Consider the following 18095-nt stretch of genomic DNA (forward strand, 5'->3'; position numbering starts at 1 on the left):
AAATTTTACATTTTAGTTGCCAGTTTCAGCAAATCGTTCCTAATGTTTCAATACCGGTGCATATTCCAACACACCAATGCTGGTTCCTAAACACATTTTATAAATATAAAATAAAAAAAGAAATTACACATTACAGTGAGGTACAAGACCTCTTTTGGGTTTTTTTCAGTACATTTACACCTATCTGACGCACACTGTAGTCAAGCCTCTCAAAACACAACGGCACACACACGGAGCAGTCTCTGTGCTTAACGCGGAGTTTGGCCTGCGTGCCTCTACGATGTGCGATGTTAGACAGTCAATCAGCAGCATTGTTAGATCTTGGTATAAGCCTGCTGCATGCTAACTGGCTCATGAGATTCATTCCTTTTGGAATTGAACTACGATACATTTTTCCATGCTCGATTCGATGGATGCAATTTTGTCGGTGCCTAAGAAGTGTCGGTGTTTGCTACATCCCTACCTAAACCACAAATAGCCAATTTATAATTTAGTATATTGAAATAAATTAGTGTCTGTTGCAACTACTCAATCATAACTATGGGTTATGTTGACTTGATTGGAGTCTGGTTGCTATAGATTACATCAAGCTGAATAACACAGGGATCTTGTTAATCAATAACATTAAAACTCAACTCCCTCAGTGTTATATCTCAATTATCTGTGTGTGTGTGTGTGTGTGTGTGTGTCTTTTCCGTTGTGTTGTGTTGTCTGCACTAGGGTCCTGATGGTCCTCCAGGCCCAGAGGGAACTACAGGACAGAGAGGCATTGTGGGTCTTCCTGGTCAGAGAGGAGAGCGCGGGATGCCAGGCCTTCCAGGACCTGGGGTGTGTTTTCTTTTATCATATCATATCTTGTCTGAACATGAATCCTATTCATCCTGTCACAACGTCTTCTCCTGTCAGTGCCGTCTAGCTCAGCAGTGACCGGCCACGGTTCTGGTGCCAGAAGTGATTTTCACCATTCAATATCTTGCTTTTAAATGCTTATTTAAAGAGTTTTAAGCCATGTGCTGATCCAACCTGGTACGAGATGAGTCGTGACCACAAAACATTTAGATTCAGCGCAAAGGAACATTTTTGAAGAAAGGCAAAAGGTGTAAGACTGTACAGCCACGATCAAAACTTCAATGGTCGCAGGTCACTGGCTGTTTGCAGGTACTTTTAGTGCGTCCCGTTGTACTTGGAAGACAGATTTTACAAGGTCGAAGTGGGAACCCCCCCCCCCCCTAAAATTCGGACAAACTCACAGTTCCCCAAGTTTAAAATCCAACATGGCTGCTCTGTGCGTCAACAGTTGTAAAAGCTGTAGTAACATACAGTTACTAGCACTTCTGTCTCATTTGTGTCTCATTAAATCAATCGTACACACAGTCCTGTCCAACTTCTATCTGTGGACATGTTGCTGCGCTGCTTTTCTGCACTAAAACTACGTCATGCATTGTTAACTACTGGTCCTGCTAACAATGGCCGACCTGGCTCGAGCTAACCCCACGATGAGAACTCTGATTGGAAAGGGGAACGCATTCAACTCGAGCGTAACGTACATGCCCAGCTCTCGTCTTCAGGTAAATGGAACTCACTATGTAAACCTTTCCATGGTAACGGTGAGCTGGACCAATCTGAGACGTTGCTATTACACCTGGGATTGTGGGTAGTGTAGTACATCTCCATAAGTCTGTGGAGATGCACCCTCAGTGCTTTCTTCGGTTGTCCTAAAGGATGAGTCATTTAGTGTGCTTTATGTGGAACGGCCCTTTTAGTCCTGCTTTGTGAGTTGCTCGTTTCTTGTCTTTTTTTAGGGGCCCCCAGGAAAACAAGGATCCGCAGGAACACCTGGAGATAAAGGCCCCCCAGGTCCAGTCGGTGTCCCGGGTGCTAACGGACCCCGTGGTGATCCTGGTCCTGATGTGAGTACAACTTCTAAATTAGTTGCGCTTTTCAGACAATATCACCCAAAATGTGTGTGTGTGTGTGTGTGTGTGTATGTGTGTGTACTGTGTATAGCTGTGTTGATGTTTCCTGTCTGGTCCTCAGGGCCCTGCAGGAAGTGATGGCCCGCCAGGAAAAGATGGCGTTCTGGGACAAAGAGTAAGAGACAAAGAGAATAAAAATGTGACCTGTGTGCTGTGTATCATACCGCGAGTGACTGATCGGTGTTACCTTTTCAGGGGGACCGAGGAGATTCTGGTCCAGAAGGTTTGATTGGTCCTCAGGGACTTCCTGGCCCTCCAGGTCCTGTCGGTGCACCGGGTGATGCTGGACGGAGAGGAGACGCTGTAAGCCTCCTCTATGTCTCCTAGTTTCTGTTCAGTCCGTCCATTAGGAGGCAATATTGTCATTACAGATTTAGACATGATTAGATTCAGATTAGATTTGATTCAAATGTATGTGATCATCATTCTGAGTGATAGGAAGGAAAAAGATTAAATTCTTTCATTCGTAATTCATTTCCAGTCCTATTTAAATATACAATATAGCTGTGTGTGTGTGTATGTGTATATATATTTATATGCGTATACGTTCTTGTACAAGTACTTCAAAATTGAATTTATTTTAGTTTAAGTTATGTCTTTGTAATGTCTGTTTTTTTGCTTTTCTGTTTAATTATCATGTATCTATTTGGGCGAGGTGGACATTTTGGTTTAATTTTTTTCTTCTACATGTTAAAGACAAATGTATAAACACAAGTTTGAGATAAAAAACAGAAAGTGATAGGAGAGGTGTGTTTGGAGGTGTGGAGTTCTCAGTGCTGGCAGACGTCTGTGTTCCCTGGAAGCTTTCTAATGATAGGACTCGTTTGCAGGGCTCAAGAGGACCCGTTGGTCCCCCGGGCTCAGCTGGGAAGAGAGGATTTGTGGTGAGTCTTCAACATCTAGTTACACAGTTCACTTACATACTTACATACATTAGATGCAACGTAGATATTCAAAACCATCATGCAAATGTTTTCTAATTCAGGGACCCCAAGGACCAAGAGGAGATAAGGGTGACCTGGGAGATCATGGAGAGAGAGGGCAGAAGGGACATCGAGGCTTCACTGGTCTGCAAGGTCTTCCTGGGCCTCCTGTAAGTTAAAGTCATCGGTAATCCAGTCTGACAATGCTGACTCATCTCACAAACTATGTTTACATAATATTCTTTTTTTTTTATAGTTGTCCTTATTTTGATATTTGTGTTTTTCTACAATCCTGTTGATGTCCCAAACTTTCATAAGGTTTAACCACATAGCCCGCCCACAGTTTTTGGCAAAGTTCACAGGAACACTAAGTTTTTTGGGCATGCATCTCTACCACTTTACCAGGTCCTCCCGGACTCGTGTTCATTAGCCCGGTCTTACCAGACTCGGGTCCACTAGCCCGGTCCTACCAGACTCGGGTCCACTAGCCCGGTCCTACCAGACTCGGGTCCACTAGCCCGGTCCTACCAGACTCGGCTCCATTAAACTTGTTCTACCAGATTCTGGTAAATGAAATCAAAACGTCAACACTTGAAGCATTAAACTCCGTCTAAAGGAAAGAATTTAAACATGAAATCTTTAACATTAAATATACCTGACTGAATAAGCAGCAATCAAACTCAAAGTCTAGACAAAAACATTCTTAGTTTTTTATTTATCAAGTTATTTAACACTCAAACTCAGTCTACTAGTACGATGCAGTTCCTATAACATGTTAGGTCTGCAGCTTGAGGACCATCCAACCTGTCTTAGCCATCAAGCACAAGTGCACCTGGGTAGTCTGGGAATACTGAAAACAACTATATGTGTCACTTAAGTGTAAAAAGAGCTATTTTCTTATTTACCTTTTCCTTTTAGGGTACAACAGGTGAGCAGGGAGCTCCAGGAATCGTTGGCCCAAGCGGACCCAGGGTAAATAAAGATTACACTTTCATTTGCTTCTGGAGGAAAACATGCTTTCCTGAATCTCACTTTTGTTGTGATATAATGAGTTTGTCAAGGACCAATCACGTTGTAGTTTTATTTTAGAAATCATTTTATAATCCAACTTCTGATTTGACGGATGAAGACTAACAGTGTTTAATATAAATTTGACTCAGGGGCCTCCTGGACCTATCGGACCTTCTGGAAAGGAAGGATACATAGGCCAGCCAGGACCGATGGGGCCTCCTGGAACCCGAGGCATCAGCGGAGAAATCGGACCAGAGGTATTGCCCATTACACAGAGTTGAACTGTATGTAAAGTGAACTAATAAAAGGATTGCAGCGAATAGATTTAAAAGAAACAGCCAGTAACAGAGCCAGATGGTAGGAAAGATCAGACCGTCATTATAATGATGAACATCTTTCCAACAGATGACAAGTGTCCCGTTGGTGTCTCTACAGAGGTCTGACTAGAGATGTTCCCATACATTGTTTTCCTTTCCAATACCTGAACTTGCCTACCGGCCCATAACGAGGACTGTCCTGTGATATAACTGTTAATAATTCTTGTTTGGTCTGGCCTGGGTTAAAATCTTTGTAAAACATGAACAAACTCAAACAATGAACGACATCAAACTTTCTGTTATATCCAGTGTAGTTATTATTCCGAGATAAATTAAGTGGTATCGATTACTTTAGCATTTTAAGTAGTATCAGAGGATTTTCAGATACAGGTTTTGGAACATCTCAGTTTTGACCAGTAAATAAACACATAAAAGCTGCACATTGACATAAAAAATGCTATTCCTATCTCGACAGGGCCCTCCAGGAGAGCCTGGCCCCGCGGGCCCCCCTGGTCCCCCAGGACCTCCCACGGCTGCTATGGATGACCTCTTTGGCGGCCCTCAGGACTACGACTCGGGCCCCCCTCCTCCTCCAGAGTTCAGCGAGGACGAGGCTCTGCCCAACAGCAACGCGTCCAGCATAGTGGCCGTGGACCCGAGCATCCACGCCACCCTGAAGGCCCTCAGCAGCCAGATCAACAGCATGAAGAGCCCCGACGGCAGCAGGAAACACCCCGCAAGGACCTGTGACGACCTCAAGAGATGCTACCCCGACAAGAAGAGTGGTGAGTGACAGCGTGTGTGGTGGGACTTCAATTGATAGGACAGCTGTAGACAAGAAATGGGGGAGGGAGAATGGGAATGACTTGGGTGGGAATCAAACCACGGGCCGCTGCAGTAAGGACTGAGTACATGGGGGCACACTCAACCCGGGCACCCCAGTATTGACCTTTTATTATACACATTGCACATGAGAATTTAACGTTTTGATACCAGAATAATAAAATCAATAGTTTTTTGGGTCCACTAGATGGTGCAGAGACATTTGTCTTCTTAGATCAAAGAAATGTTGACAATTTTTTCCTTTGGTGACAAAAGTTAAAATTGCAAAAAGGAAATAAATTGAAATAAACGACAGAATATCGCAATGTGCTGAAAATTGAAATAATATCTTATTGTGAGAAAGGTTTCGTGACAATATTGTGTTGTGGGGTCTTTGGTGATTGCCACCTGTCCCCGAGGAAGAGGAGTGTTTGGCAAGACGTTACACTGCTGAAAGAGAGAATATAATATTATAATATAATATTAGATATGTCTAATACATATGCTAAATATGTACAAATCACAACTTAAAGAGAGTCCTTTATCTTGATAGATGATGGGTCAATTAATTGGTGGGCCGATTAATCACACATGTATACACGTGTGCACATGAACATGACATAACAGGGATCAGTTCATGCCTGCACTTACGAGGCCACCCAAAAAAATCAAATAACAAAAAACAGTCTGCGGAAACATCTGCAGGTAGCCTTGTCAGTGTGTCTGCTGCAGAACTAAGTTACACGGCCAACTTTGTGTCAATGCCATGTGTGTCGGAATCATGTCATGTGGTCAAAAGTTACACGTCCATGACTCCTGATCGTTCTGTTGTGTAGGCGAGTACTGGGTGGATCCAAACCAAGGCAGCGTGGAGGACGCCATCCAAGTGCACTGCAACATGGACACGGGCGAGACCTGCATCACAGCTAACCCATCCAGCATACCTCGTAAAGTGTGGTGGAGCTCTTCCAGGAACAAGCCTGTGTGGTTCGGAGCTGACATCAACCGTGGAACACATGTGAGCAGTAACATGATGATGGGAAATAGATGATGGGAACAGGAGGGGAGCAAAGGCACAGTGAAGAAGTATATGTTCTTGTAATTGAAACATTAAGAGCAACAGACTTAGAAAAAGGTTTGCTCACATAGGGGTAGAACCAACACATTTCTCTGGGGTGGGGGGGGGTAGTGGAAGTCATGTTGTATAGTTAGTAGTGTGTCTTTTTTCTGTTAAGCTCTGTATTATTTGCTTTCTTTGTTTCTCTAGTTCACTTATGGCAACAAAAATCAGCCGGGAAACTCCGTCACCGTTCAGATGACTTTCATCCGCCTGCTCTCCAAAGAGGCGTCTCAGACCATCACATACCACTGCAAGAACTCTGTGGGCTATAAGGACGAGAAGGCGGGCAACTATAAGAAAGCTGTAATCCTCAAGGGCTCCAACGATCTGGAGCTCAAAGCGGAGGGAAACAACCGCTTCCGATACACAGTGGTGGAGGACTCCTGCTCGGTGAGTTCCCACATTTCAACAGTAGCTACGCTCTTTATACATTTCCATTTGTTGTTAACTTTAAGACTGGCCTCATTCTCATTGTTTTTTGTTCCCAACAAATCCTACGAAATGACCAAAACAAAAAAGAGTCACCATTTAGTATCTTTCAGCTCATCGTTTTAGTGTAAAGGACCACACCTTTACTGTTTTGCTTCAAGCTAACCGCTCTCGTTAGCATCGTTTCCAGCCCGAGCAGCTGGCTGTTTTATCTAAAAAAACAACAACTGATGAACTGACTGTACACTACCTGCCCAGCACCAAACAGAACGACAGCGTTAGCGACTAGCTAGGAGTGCATAGTGCAGCATGTAGCAGCTAAAGAGACACATATTTCTCTCAGGAGTTGGTAAAGACCAAAAAGCTAAAAGAACAGAGAATTTTGCACTTATGTTCAACATAATCACAATTCCAAATGATTGTATGGTTTTTGCTGAACAGGCCATAACAACTTATAAAGGTCATGCTATGTTAGTTTGTTGTGCTGACCTCTAGTGGCCAAAAACAAAACATCAAATAATGACATATGCATGACATGGGCATAGTGCATGTCTAGGTAGTAAAGGTAATTTGGCGACTTCAAAAGATCAGGGGACAAGCGAGATATATTATATTGTAATTCATTTCCATGCATGCTGCTCTGAGTAATCACAGTTCAGGGCTCTTCTGCCAACAGCACAGGGTTTCTGTGCAGCAGCCGGTCAGCTGACACAGCCACTAAGCTTTATACAAATGATACGTGATGAAGTCACAAATATGCACCCGGGCCTATTACGTCATCTAGCGACTTTTGGAGTTAATGCTAGCTACTTTCATATTAGAAGAATTGGCAACATTGGGTGTAGGGGTTATTTACAGCCAACGAATGAAGCACATTTTGTGTACTATAGTGACCAGTTTTGGCATCAGGTTTGTGTAGATGGCATTGAGTCAAATTAAAATGACAGTGTGTAGCATTGATTGTTATGAAGGAACGTGACCCAGTGCAACAATGTAGTTCAATGATAGAGCTCTATGGCACGGAGGAATGAGACATAACAGGCTTTGGATACACAACCAATCAATTCATTGTTGGTTTCTGACTTTCCAAGGGATTTGTTGACAATAAGAAAAAAAGAAAACTGATTGTGAGTGTCACTATGCAAAGAAAAATGTCTAAAGTCTGTGCCCCTGCGCGCAGAAAAAAGTCATTAAACAACAGTTACCATTACATTAAGATTCGTTGTAGCAAACAATTACATTAGTCACTGAACTTATATTTGTCAACCTTTTTTCAGCAACCAAATGGCAACTGGGGAAAGACAGTGTTTGAGTACAGGACACAGAAAACTGCCAGACTTCCTGTTGTGGATTTGGCCCCCGTAGACATTGGCGGCCCCAATCAAGAGTTCGGCATCGACATCGGGTCCGTGTGCTTCTTGTAAAATCGTCAGCAGGGATGCGTCGAGGAGAATCCCGAGACTATTGAACTGACAGCTGACGTGATCAGCCACATTGTACATACGAGTACTGAGGACTATTCTGGCCCTGTGGCAAGATATTTATTGTGCCTTTCAACCCGGTTCAAGACATTGAAGATTTGTAGTTTAGAATGAATGCTTGGAATTCACTTAAATTGGTAAAAATCTGAATCATTCCTCCGTCTTCTCTTTGTATGTTTGACCCCAAATGTAATGCATTTCGAGGCTCACTATGGTGAAGTTTGCTACAGAGATATTACCGTTCATTGCCAAAGATGTATGCAACACTGCCAAAGATTAATGAATAAGAAAGCTTTAAAATGGAGGTTATACCTGCTGTTCATAGGCTTTACGAAATCCCACTGAAGCTATGTCAAATGTCCCTTCACTTCTATTTTTTACAGATTTGTCTATTCATTTTTTTGTGTGAAATGTTTGCATATACAACAACATTGTGGTGCTATTGACGATACAAATACAGCCGGTGATGCGTTTACCGGCGCAGGTATTCTTTCAAGACAGCTTTGATGAACCAATGTCTGCATCCAGTTATTTTAAACTCTGTACCGACCATGTAGAACATTAAAGACACATTAAGACTGGCGATTTCTCAGTGTTAGCTACCTCGTCACCGAAACTGAAAAACAATGACACTTCATGGACATCTTTTTTCACAGGTGCTGTTTTGTAAGTAGTGTGATCCTTGTGCACTCCTCCCAGCTGTGCGGTACAGGGCAGGGTGTGGGGATACCAATAAAGATCTTTCTGTCAACGACGGAGAGACGAATGAGGTGTCGTGTGAGTGGCGTGTGGTGATTTGTTACATTTTTCTTACTTTCTTCAATTTCAATATGGTACAGTAAAAGGTAGCAGAGAATATTCTATTTGTATGCATGTCAGTTCCCCCTCTTCAGTACCCTGGATTTATATGCTCTTGAAATCCTTCTTATAATCAGATTTATAGAATGAGCTGGCTGTGAGTGCCTGTTTGCTTTTGTATTATTTTTACTATGCAACAAATTAAACAAACTGCTTGTTAATCCCCCCCCCAAGCTCTTGTCATATTGATTCAGGTCTAGTTAGGTCCTTTACGCTTGCCATTTTGCGAACAAAATCAATTTTAGACATATTTTGTAATTTAAAAACCATTTATAATGGTCCATTGTTTCTAATGTAAGACGTTTGTTTTAAATTTTGTTTTAAAATGTGTAACTTTTGTGAGGCATGGCTGCCTGAACAGCCCAGAGGCAGAGAGGAGGAGGAAGCAGCTTTCCAGAACTGGAAGCAGATGCGTTCCATCATTGGAAAATAAATCATGAAAATACTTCCCTCAGGCTGTTCTTATTTGAGAGGAGTTTCCTTAGAGGAAACTTACCATACTCGAATCATTTCAGCATCAAGCGGGTGTGTGAAAACCTGAGCAGAAAAACCCAAAACACAGAGATAAAGGAAAGAACATGTGATGTTGGACTGTAGGCTACATAAATGTAATGAAATCCCACATATATCAAGACAAGGAGTCTACAGTAATGTAGGCCTGAAGCTGAAATTAAAGCAATGCTTTGGGCTAAATGCTAATGTCAGCATGCTAACATGATTACAATGAAAAAGCTAACTTGTTGATGTTTGACTGGTAATGTACTATCTTAGTTTAGTGTTACCATGCTAACGTTAGCTAATGACCAGGGCTGCCAACTCTCACGCATTGGCCGTGAGACACACGCATTTGACCGGTTTCACACGCGCACACGCCACACCCCCGATGTCTCACGCTAAAGGGTCAACCCGGTCGGTCAAATTTCTGAAAGATGAGTTTATCTGTAGATCTACCTGTTGAGCCACTCGTGATCGACTAGTTGTGCTTTCAGAGACTGTGAGGGGTTCAAGAGCGCTCCCTGACTTCAGGTATATGAGTCCGAGTATCACAGACCGTCCGTCGCTTCGTGTCCTCTCTCTGTAAAGATAGAGGTGAGCAGCGCGGCTAATGTAGCAACTTCAGTTCATGTTAGTGGACCCGCTCTGCTGGGGACAGGGACGCGTTGCATCCGTGATCACCTCCGATACTGAGCAGCGTACAGCCTCCTCTCAACTCTGTCAGAGACCAGAGACCCGAATGGGCCTCTGTGCCTGTCAGACGGTCTGCATGAGATCCACCATACCAGCGGAGCAATAACATCCACAGCAGACTATATTACAACTCTCCAAATCTCGGACAACAGAGATGGGAGGAGTTATATTTTGAATGTGCACAAAGTTGTAAACATGAGCAAAAATCTGATGAAACAGATCTGAGGTATACTATACTATACTATATACTATACTGCAACGTTGGGCCACTATTGTGCTTATCCAACCTCGGTGCATCTCTAAATGAAACTGTAAATAATTAATTTGATGTTTTATAAAATGAACAAATAGTCTTTATTTTCCCCAAAAAGTAAATACAGTAAGTGGGGCCCAGAGGATGAGGGCCAAACATGACTGAACCTCGGCACAAAGGTTAAAGGATTAGAATCTATGTAACTCAATGGTTCTTATTCTTAAGAATTTCAGTGGTCTTAGTTAATCCCTCAACATTAATTTAACTTTGGGTCCCTGGTCCCTACACCAGGCAGGGACCCCTGGACCTGTTCCCCACAGACCCAAATCTTCTCAGCTGTTGCTGACATATGCTCCTGGCTCTTCATGTGGCTCATTATGTTTGGCACATTGTCTGGGTCAGTTCTTATATCATAAGAAATTAATAATGTAAATAATGTAAATGCTAAATGCCTTAAAACCTGTTGAGACTACAACAACACAAAGTCTCTTAACCCTACAGTTTTGCACATATCATGTAACACTTGATTTCTACATTTTTTTGCAAAAAAACTTTCCAGAAAGTGCCATTCAATGGTTTATTTTTCTAATTTTCTTCCTGGGGCGGCATACCCCCAGACCCCCCTAGGGAGAGCACCATCCCTCCATATATAACAAATCCCATTTTAAACCCTGAAGGATAAAGACCCAAAGAAATTGCTTTGTACGCGGACAAAATATGGGTCACCCCCCCCAAATCTCACTCCAAGGTTTGGGGAAAAGTTGGCAGCCCTGTAATGAGCACTTAACACAAATGAATGGCAACATGGATTATAATGTTTGCAATGATCACCATGGTAATATTTTAGCATGCTAACGTTTGCTAATGAGCACTGAACATAATGGAAGTAGTGTAATATTTACCATGGACACCATCTTAATTTAGCATGTTAGCATGTTAATATTTGCTTATCAGCGCTGAACATTAAACGAAGTAGTGTAATGTTTATCTAGCAGATAGGAAGCTAATTCACTGAATAAGTCAAAGCTTTGAACTGCTGAAGGCACCAGAGGGAAAGTCATGGGATCACCAATAAAAGGAGAAATGCAAGATTTCATTGCCAATGACATATTTCAGTTTGGAGAGTGGTGGACCGAGTGACCAACACTGCCATCCATAGAGCCATACTAGCAGCATGGCTAATAAAACAATCTTTGGAAAACATTTCAAACACAAAAATACACGTAGAACAGCTAAATAATGTAACACAAATATTAGATGATAGAATCAATGAGAAGTATTTTTTGCAGGAAAATGTTCTTTAATATCTGTAACAGCAAAGTCAATGCAACCACAAGGAAAATAATGTAGTACTGTATGTGGACAGAGGCAGTCCAAAAAAGTGCCTTCTGGTGCAAGAGAAGAGGAGACTAAAATGATGGTCGAGTAAAAACATGACAAGAAATACTGAGATGGCAACCTAAACTTGTCAAATGCAAAAAACAAAACAAAAAAACTCAAAGTCAATAGATTGGATTAATTAACGACATCATGTGTCTACTAATGTTGAGTAAAATAAGCTATGTGATGTTTGTGTTAATGATACAGATTCCATTTATTATCTTCGCCGGCTTGTGTTCGGCATACAAACAGGAATGTGATAACAATACAGACTTCAAATGGTGCAGACACACAAACTGTGTCATATGAAAATTCTGCCACAAAGTGTACCGTTGGATATATTCGACTATTTACATCTCTCATCGCCTGTGCAAGCAAAAGTACTTCATTTTGTTTTTACAAAAATAGTTCATTTCTATAGTGGATCTGACGTTTGCCTTTGAAATATAAAACAAAACAAAAACAACAACAACAACAATCTAAATGCAAATGCATATAAACCTCAGGATGAAAACTGTGACATCTTGATTCAACCTCGGAGTGGATTTTGGCACTTCTTCATACAAACGAGTTAAAAGTATGCGACAAAGAGCATCTTCTTGGCATCAGCAGCGGCTGTCTAGCGGGTCCAGAGAGAAGACGGTGCCCTCTAAGGTTAGTCCCATTTTGAACCCCTCCTGGAAGACAAGCGAGACAACAGCTGTGACGCTCGGTGACCCCCCCCGCCAACACGCTCGCCGCGGGTTCGGTCGATGAACAGGAGGTTTAGATTAGAGGGTGAAGGAGAATGAAATACCAAACAGAACCGAGATTACAACACTGTTGTTCCGTCGTGCTTGGCCATGCATTATGTTCAAGATAAAAATCACTTGAGCAGAAACTACAAGGCATGCAGCTGATGAGAGAAGCATGTGGATCTCATTTATATCAGATGAGAAATGAAAAGCTATTTTACATTACCTGCTTGTAAAAATGTTCTTGTAATTGTTTTAATGTGCTCTTTAATATAGCTTCTCAATGTTTTTGCATGTTTTATTAAATGTGATATTGGTTCCAAAAGCTATAGCATGCTTTGAAGCAATTATTGGCTGAAAAGCAACATCTTAGATGATGTGTTTGCTCACATCAACAAGCCCCGATCTGAGGAAAAGAGCAGCTCATTAACTAGAGAGCGGCGAGCTGAGAAGACAAACTGCTAATTAATCACATTGAGGCCTCAGCACAATATTCTGAATTTCTACTAAGAGAACATTGCTCATTTTAAAGAAGATGGATGCAGGGGCGGAGCTAGAAGGGGCGCATGTGGGGGCACCAGCCCACCCTGAAATGTGATTGGCCCCCGCTGTCAATATGCTAATGCTGTCAGTCTGTGATAACCATTGGAGCAGAGAAATGTCACCTGGCTGCCTGTTCTCCCAATCGTTGCAGGCCTTGTCACATGACAAATTCCCATTTCCATGGTGACTATCTCAAATTCTGATACCATGGAACTAGCACTGGAACTGTTTTTAAAGAAAAGTGGTAGACTGAGTCTATAGAATGTGTTTTATTTTTGGGATATACAATTTGTTTAAATAAATAAAGTGCAGTTAATAATGAATGTGTTACTTTATGTGATGTGGTATTTTATGTTGTGTTTTTTCAGCAGAATTACATTACAGTGTGTTGCTATCCTATCCAATATTTCCTACATTTCCTTCACAAAGCAGATATTCTATCCCCCCCCTTCACTGATTACTGGTCCCCCATGTACCACTTTACTTAAAAAAATCCAGGAAACACCCCTGGATGGATGAGGTAATTTCAATTGCTAGTGTGTGTGTGTGAGTGTGAGTGTGAGTGTGTGTGTGTGAGAGAGAGAGAGCATGCGACATCTACCAAAGCATGCAACACACAAACACGGTCACACACACAGAAGCAGAGCAAATAGTACAAACCATCTCTGACGCTACACGTGGAAAGACAAGAGATGCGACCACTTGTTAATAGTAGAGACGAGACAGAAAAGGTTAGGCACTGAGAGCAGGTGTGTCCGACACAACAGCGCCTCCTACTGGCAGCAGCCTGCGTCATCTCAGCAGTTAGTTAACACAGTCAGAAGGATTTTAGATTTCAGAAGCCATTATTTTCTAATCATACGGCATGCACAGTTTTTAAATATGTCTTTATATATGAATGTCTGATTGCACACATACACAACTTACAGCAGTGTTTATAAACTTCTTCTCATCCACCCTGTGCTCAGATAATCAATTCTAAAACTTATTTTAGTTAGTTTAACTTAGTTAACTCCCATTTCTAAAGGCAGTGGGAACTTGCATTTGTAAATTGAACCCATTTTAACAAAACAAGTCCAGCTGAAAATGATTTCATTGAAATAACATATTAAATAACATATTAAATTAAAGCATGAGCTGCCTAATTCCATTCATTTTACCATGAGTAACTCTGCCAAAAGTCTGAAAGCGTATGCTCCATAACTCTTTTCCACTGCTTGGTTCAGCCCCGCTCCCTTTTGGTCCCAGTATCGTTTTCTTTCCCCTGCAGATGGTATATCTGTCGTAGAGCGCACATTAAACTGCTGACATCATCTTCAACTTGCTGAATTCTTTAATGACCAAACAAACAGACGGATGTCTGCACTTTGACAGTTGTACACCATATTGTACATGATTAAAAACATTGTGGTCCACAGCTTGGCTGTTTAAAAATGGCGGGTTTGTGCTAGTGTTGGTTCTCTCTGACCAATCAGAGGACTGTAATGTTTTAACCCCGCCTTCCAGTATCGGTTCAGCTCGCTTGGGATCTTGGTAAAGGTGGTACCAAAAAATGTACCAGGTACAATCCACAAGATATGCTAATGAACAAAACCAAAAGCGAGTCGAGTAGAGCCATGCAGTGAAAACGCAGCATCAGAGAACCTGAGAGGAAGATTCGACTGTGACTGATGTAGTCGTGTAATGCTACAAGTTTGTGTCCAAATAAATCACGCACCTATTGTTTTTGGTGTCATCTAAATAAATAGGTATATTCATCACTGAGTCAGCTGAGGATTTCAGTAGGAATCTTAATGTGCTGGAATATAACTTTAAGTAATCCCTCACATGGACTTGTTCCACTGATCTATGCACAACAGGAAGTCCGACCTGATCTATTTACCATTATGAATTTTAATAAACAATGTGCTGGAGCTCGCTTACAATCCACAGCATGCCAATTAGGACCAAACTGCCCGGTAATGATTCAGCATGGCCCATGACGCACAAAGCCTTGGTTTATGTAGAGAAAATAGAGATCTTCAAAGTGCTGCTGCTGATAATAAGAACAACAACAGGAGGCTCCTGGCTGCTCTTTAACTCACCTGCATCTCGTCCAGCTTGGACTGGATATCTGGAGGAAAGTCAGCCGACCCGCAGGTGAACGGATCAAACGGCTCGGCACCAAACAGGTCTTTCCCTACAAACACAGCGGAAAGGAAGAAAACAGCTGCATTTAAACAGAGACAAACAAGGTTTTTTTAACAGCTGCAGTCTTTTATTTCTGCGGAATAAAACTTTCAGGAGCCGAAGAACTTATTCAAATCTGTAAATCTTATGATTAGAAAGTAGCTCCTAGTAGGCCTGAAAAACTGATTCCATCATTGTCTAATTGTTTTACATAATTGCTGTTTTGTTTTTTAACTAATTGCTAACATTAGAAAAGGCCTTAAGGCATGTGACTGGTAGTTGTTGATTTTGTTGAAATTGTAATTATGTAAGTGACTTTTGGTCGGACTATATTGTTTTATTAATATTTAATTGTGAGTGTTTGGCACTAGAGTCTATAAACGTTCATGTTACGTACACGTTCATGGCAACAAAAATGACAAGGATGGGATAAAGTTAGAAAAAGGTTTTATGATAAAAAACAGGCTTTTTTACTTTATGGGCTGTGTGTTTGCATTACTACATAATCTAGCTCACATGAGATAAAACCAAAACATAGGCCTTAGCGGTCCCCTAATACTGTATCTGAAGTCTCTTTTATATAGGCCTTAGCGGTCCCCTAATACTGTATCTGAAGTCTCTTTTATATAGACCTTAGCGGTCCCCTAATACTGTATCTGAAGGCTCTTTATATAGACCTTAGTGGTCCCTAATACTGTATCTGAAGTCTCTTTTATATAGGCCTTAGTGGTCCCTAATACTGTATCTGAAGTCTCTTTTATATAGACCTTAGTGGTCCCTAATACTGTATCTGAAGTCTCTTTTATATAGACCTTAGTGGTCCCTAGTACTGTCTCTGAAGTCTCTTTTATATAGACCTTAGTGGTCCCTAATAGTGTTTCTGAAGTCTCTTTTATATAGACCTTAGTGGTCCCTAATACTGTATCTGAAGTCTCTTTTATATAGACCTTAGTGGTCCCCTAATACTGTATCTGAAGTCTCTTTTATATAGACCTTAGTGGTCCCCTAACATTGTATCTGAAGTCTCTTTATATAGACCTTAGTGGTCCCCTAATACTGTATCTGAAGTCTCTTTTATATAGACCTTAGTGGTCCCCTAATACTGGGGGGGGAATGTGGAGGCCTCGTCCAACTGCCACTTTGCTGGTTTGAAAGCCATAATGTCTCTCTCTCATGGGGGGGCAAAGCAGAGAAAGTGGAGGTAACCTCACCCCTTATGACCTTATAAGGAGCAAGATTTGAGATCCGCCCATCTGAGCTTTCATTTTCTCAAAAGCAGAGCAGGGTTCCCTTGCTTCCCTTGCCATTGTTTGATGTAGTTGTTTGTTCTGTGTTGCATAAAAAAATAAAAAATAAATTAAAAGGACAATAACAGAAAGTATCTACTGACTTATATCTGGTGGTAATGTGGTCGGTGGGGGGGGTGGGCAGCCGTTGCTGGCCAGGACGGGCTCCAGCGGCGTCACAGTGGAGAAGGGAACCATGTCGAAAACATCTGTACACATCTGGGGTTTCATGCAGATGCTCCCTGCCTGTATATAAAGAAACGGTTAAGGTGAGGTCGCACTTGTAAGCTTGCACACGGACAAACCAAACAGCTTTTTTGTTAACAAAAGCAAGAGGAGAAGCAGAAAAAAGGAGTAAAAGACACTTAGGGCTCATGGCGAGCAATTAAGCACAGAGCAGATAGAAAGAGAGAAAGAAAAAGCAGAAGGTGTTTACGCGAGGCCGCGGGATGCTGAATCCCTCAGTAGGCTTAGGAGCAAGGAGAGCGGGTTTGGCAGGTGGAGGAGTTAGTAGCCCGCTGGACAAGTTGGACTCAGGCGAGCTCATAGGAGTGAGCGTGACAGAGGAGATCTCCAGACAGGAGATGCTGTGACACCAGAAGAGAGAGGAGGGCCTCTGCAGCATGTACGCTTCATTGGCTGAGTTTATGTGCAGCGGCTGAGAGAAAAAAGATCGCAGACAGACAAAGACCAGAGAGGAACAATATTGCAGATTAGGAAAAAAAGGTGTGTGATAACTGCATTCACAGGAGGCCGTCACAAAGTACTCAATTACATGCTGAATGTATAGCCTTTCCTCTTCAGACCAATCAGGTGTCTAATTGCTTGGATTCAGACTCAGCTTAGATTAGATCATTATGTAAAATCTATATTTTGATTAATCTCTAAACTGAAGAGATGTGTGTTTGTGGGGTTTTTCCTCACTGGCGGCACATGAGCGATCATCAGCTGCTCTTCAAGATCTTGAAGCTGTTGCTTTAACTCTGAATTTTCGGTTTCCAGTTCTTGAATCTGCAAAACAAGAGCAGTCATTTAAGGAAATGAAGTGCTTTAAAGCCAAACTCAAAATAACCACATTTGGTGATACATGCTTGTTTCTGGATAATATGTAATTTCATACTGCAAAATCAATATATATTTGGTTATTTGGTAAATTATTCAAATTGATCATAGTGTAAATACAACAATGAATGGGAAAAACTGTTAGAACTGAATAAAACACGAGAAACCTGTGAAAAACTGACATATGAATGACAGAGAAGTTATAAACAGTCTGACGGACCGAAATTGTACGTTGTTTTATACCATCACATCACACAAACCTTCCTTAAAATAAAGTTAGAGGAAACCATCTCAACTTAAGAGTAAAACCCAGCCGATAAGAACTATCGGCACTTATAACGGCCGATGGAATTGTTAAATATTCAATCATCAGAATCATTTATAATGACAAATAAATGATTTTGAAAAATTGATATCTAAAAAATAAAATCAAAACGGACGGTCAACCGTTTTATGAGTGTTGGCGTTACATAGTCTGTCCACCAGAGGACGCTCTACAACGTCCCTGTTAGTGATGTTGTTGCATAGTCTGTCCACCAGAGG

At 41.7% G+C, this 18095-nt stretch overlaps 2 protein-coding genes across 7 annotated transcripts in view; one reads left to right on the forward strand and one right to left on the reverse strand.

The window, feature by feature from the left end:
* Nucleotides 1-9197, forward strand: part of col5a2a (collagen, type V, alpha 2a) — a 53029-nt gene extending 43832 nt beyond the window's left edge. Inside the window, exons 42-53 of the mRNA XM_034885995.1 lie at nucleotides 721-828; nucleotides 1803-1910; nucleotides 2038-2091; nucleotides 2172-2279; nucleotides 2807-2860; nucleotides 2962-3069; nucleotides 3818-3871; nucleotides 4060-4167; nucleotides 4703-5012; nucleotides 5886-6067; nucleotides 6317-6559; nucleotides 7876-9197. Of these exons, the coding sequence (XP_034741886.1) occupies nucleotides 721-828; nucleotides 1803-1910; nucleotides 2038-2091; nucleotides 2172-2279; nucleotides 2807-2860; nucleotides 2962-3069; nucleotides 3818-3871; nucleotides 4060-4167; nucleotides 4703-5012; nucleotides 5886-6067; nucleotides 6317-6559; nucleotides 7876-8022 (1584 nt within the window). The 3' untranslated portion in view covers nucleotides 8023-9197. The remainder of the gene's footprint in view (nucleotides 1-720; nucleotides 829-1802; nucleotides 1911-2037; nucleotides 2092-2171; nucleotides 2280-2806; nucleotides 2861-2961; nucleotides 3070-3817; nucleotides 3872-4059; nucleotides 4168-4702; nucleotides 5013-5885; nucleotides 6068-6316; nucleotides 6560-7875) is intronic.
* A 2458-nt stretch (nucleotides 9198-11655) lies between these two features.
* Nucleotides 11656-18095, reverse strand: part of gulp1a (GULP PTB domain containing engulfment adaptor 1a) — an 82584-nt gene continuing 76144 nt past the window's right edge. For 3 of the 6 annotated variants that reach the window (XM_034884803.1, XM_034884804.1, XM_034884805.1), the window contains 5 exons: nucleotides 17415-17501; nucleotides 16927-17148; nucleotides 16595-16736; nucleotides 15120-15214; nucleotides 11656-12435 (listed from right to left, as the gene is read on the reverse strand). In XM_034884803.1, coding sequence (XP_034740694.1) covers nucleotides 12364-12435; nucleotides 15120-15214; nucleotides 16595-16736; nucleotides 16927-17148; nucleotides 17415-17501 — 618 coding nt within the window. In that variant the 3' untranslated portion in view covers nucleotides 11656-12363. Of the gene's footprint in view, nucleotides 12436-13695; nucleotides 13707-15119; nucleotides 15215-16594; nucleotides 16737-16926; nucleotides 17149-17414; nucleotides 17502-18095 lie in introns of all 6 variants that reach the window. The other 3 variants (XM_034884806.1, XM_034884808.1, XM_034884807.1) reach the window with 3 other exon arrangements.

This window comes from Etheostoma cragini, chromosome 11 (genome assembly GCF_013103735.1).
Source record: "Etheostoma cragini isolate CJK2018 chromosome 11, CSU_Ecrag_1.0, whole genome shotgun sequence".
Lineage (NCBI taxonomy): Eukaryota > Metazoa > Chordata > Actinopteri > Perciformes > Percidae > Etheostoma > Etheostoma cragini.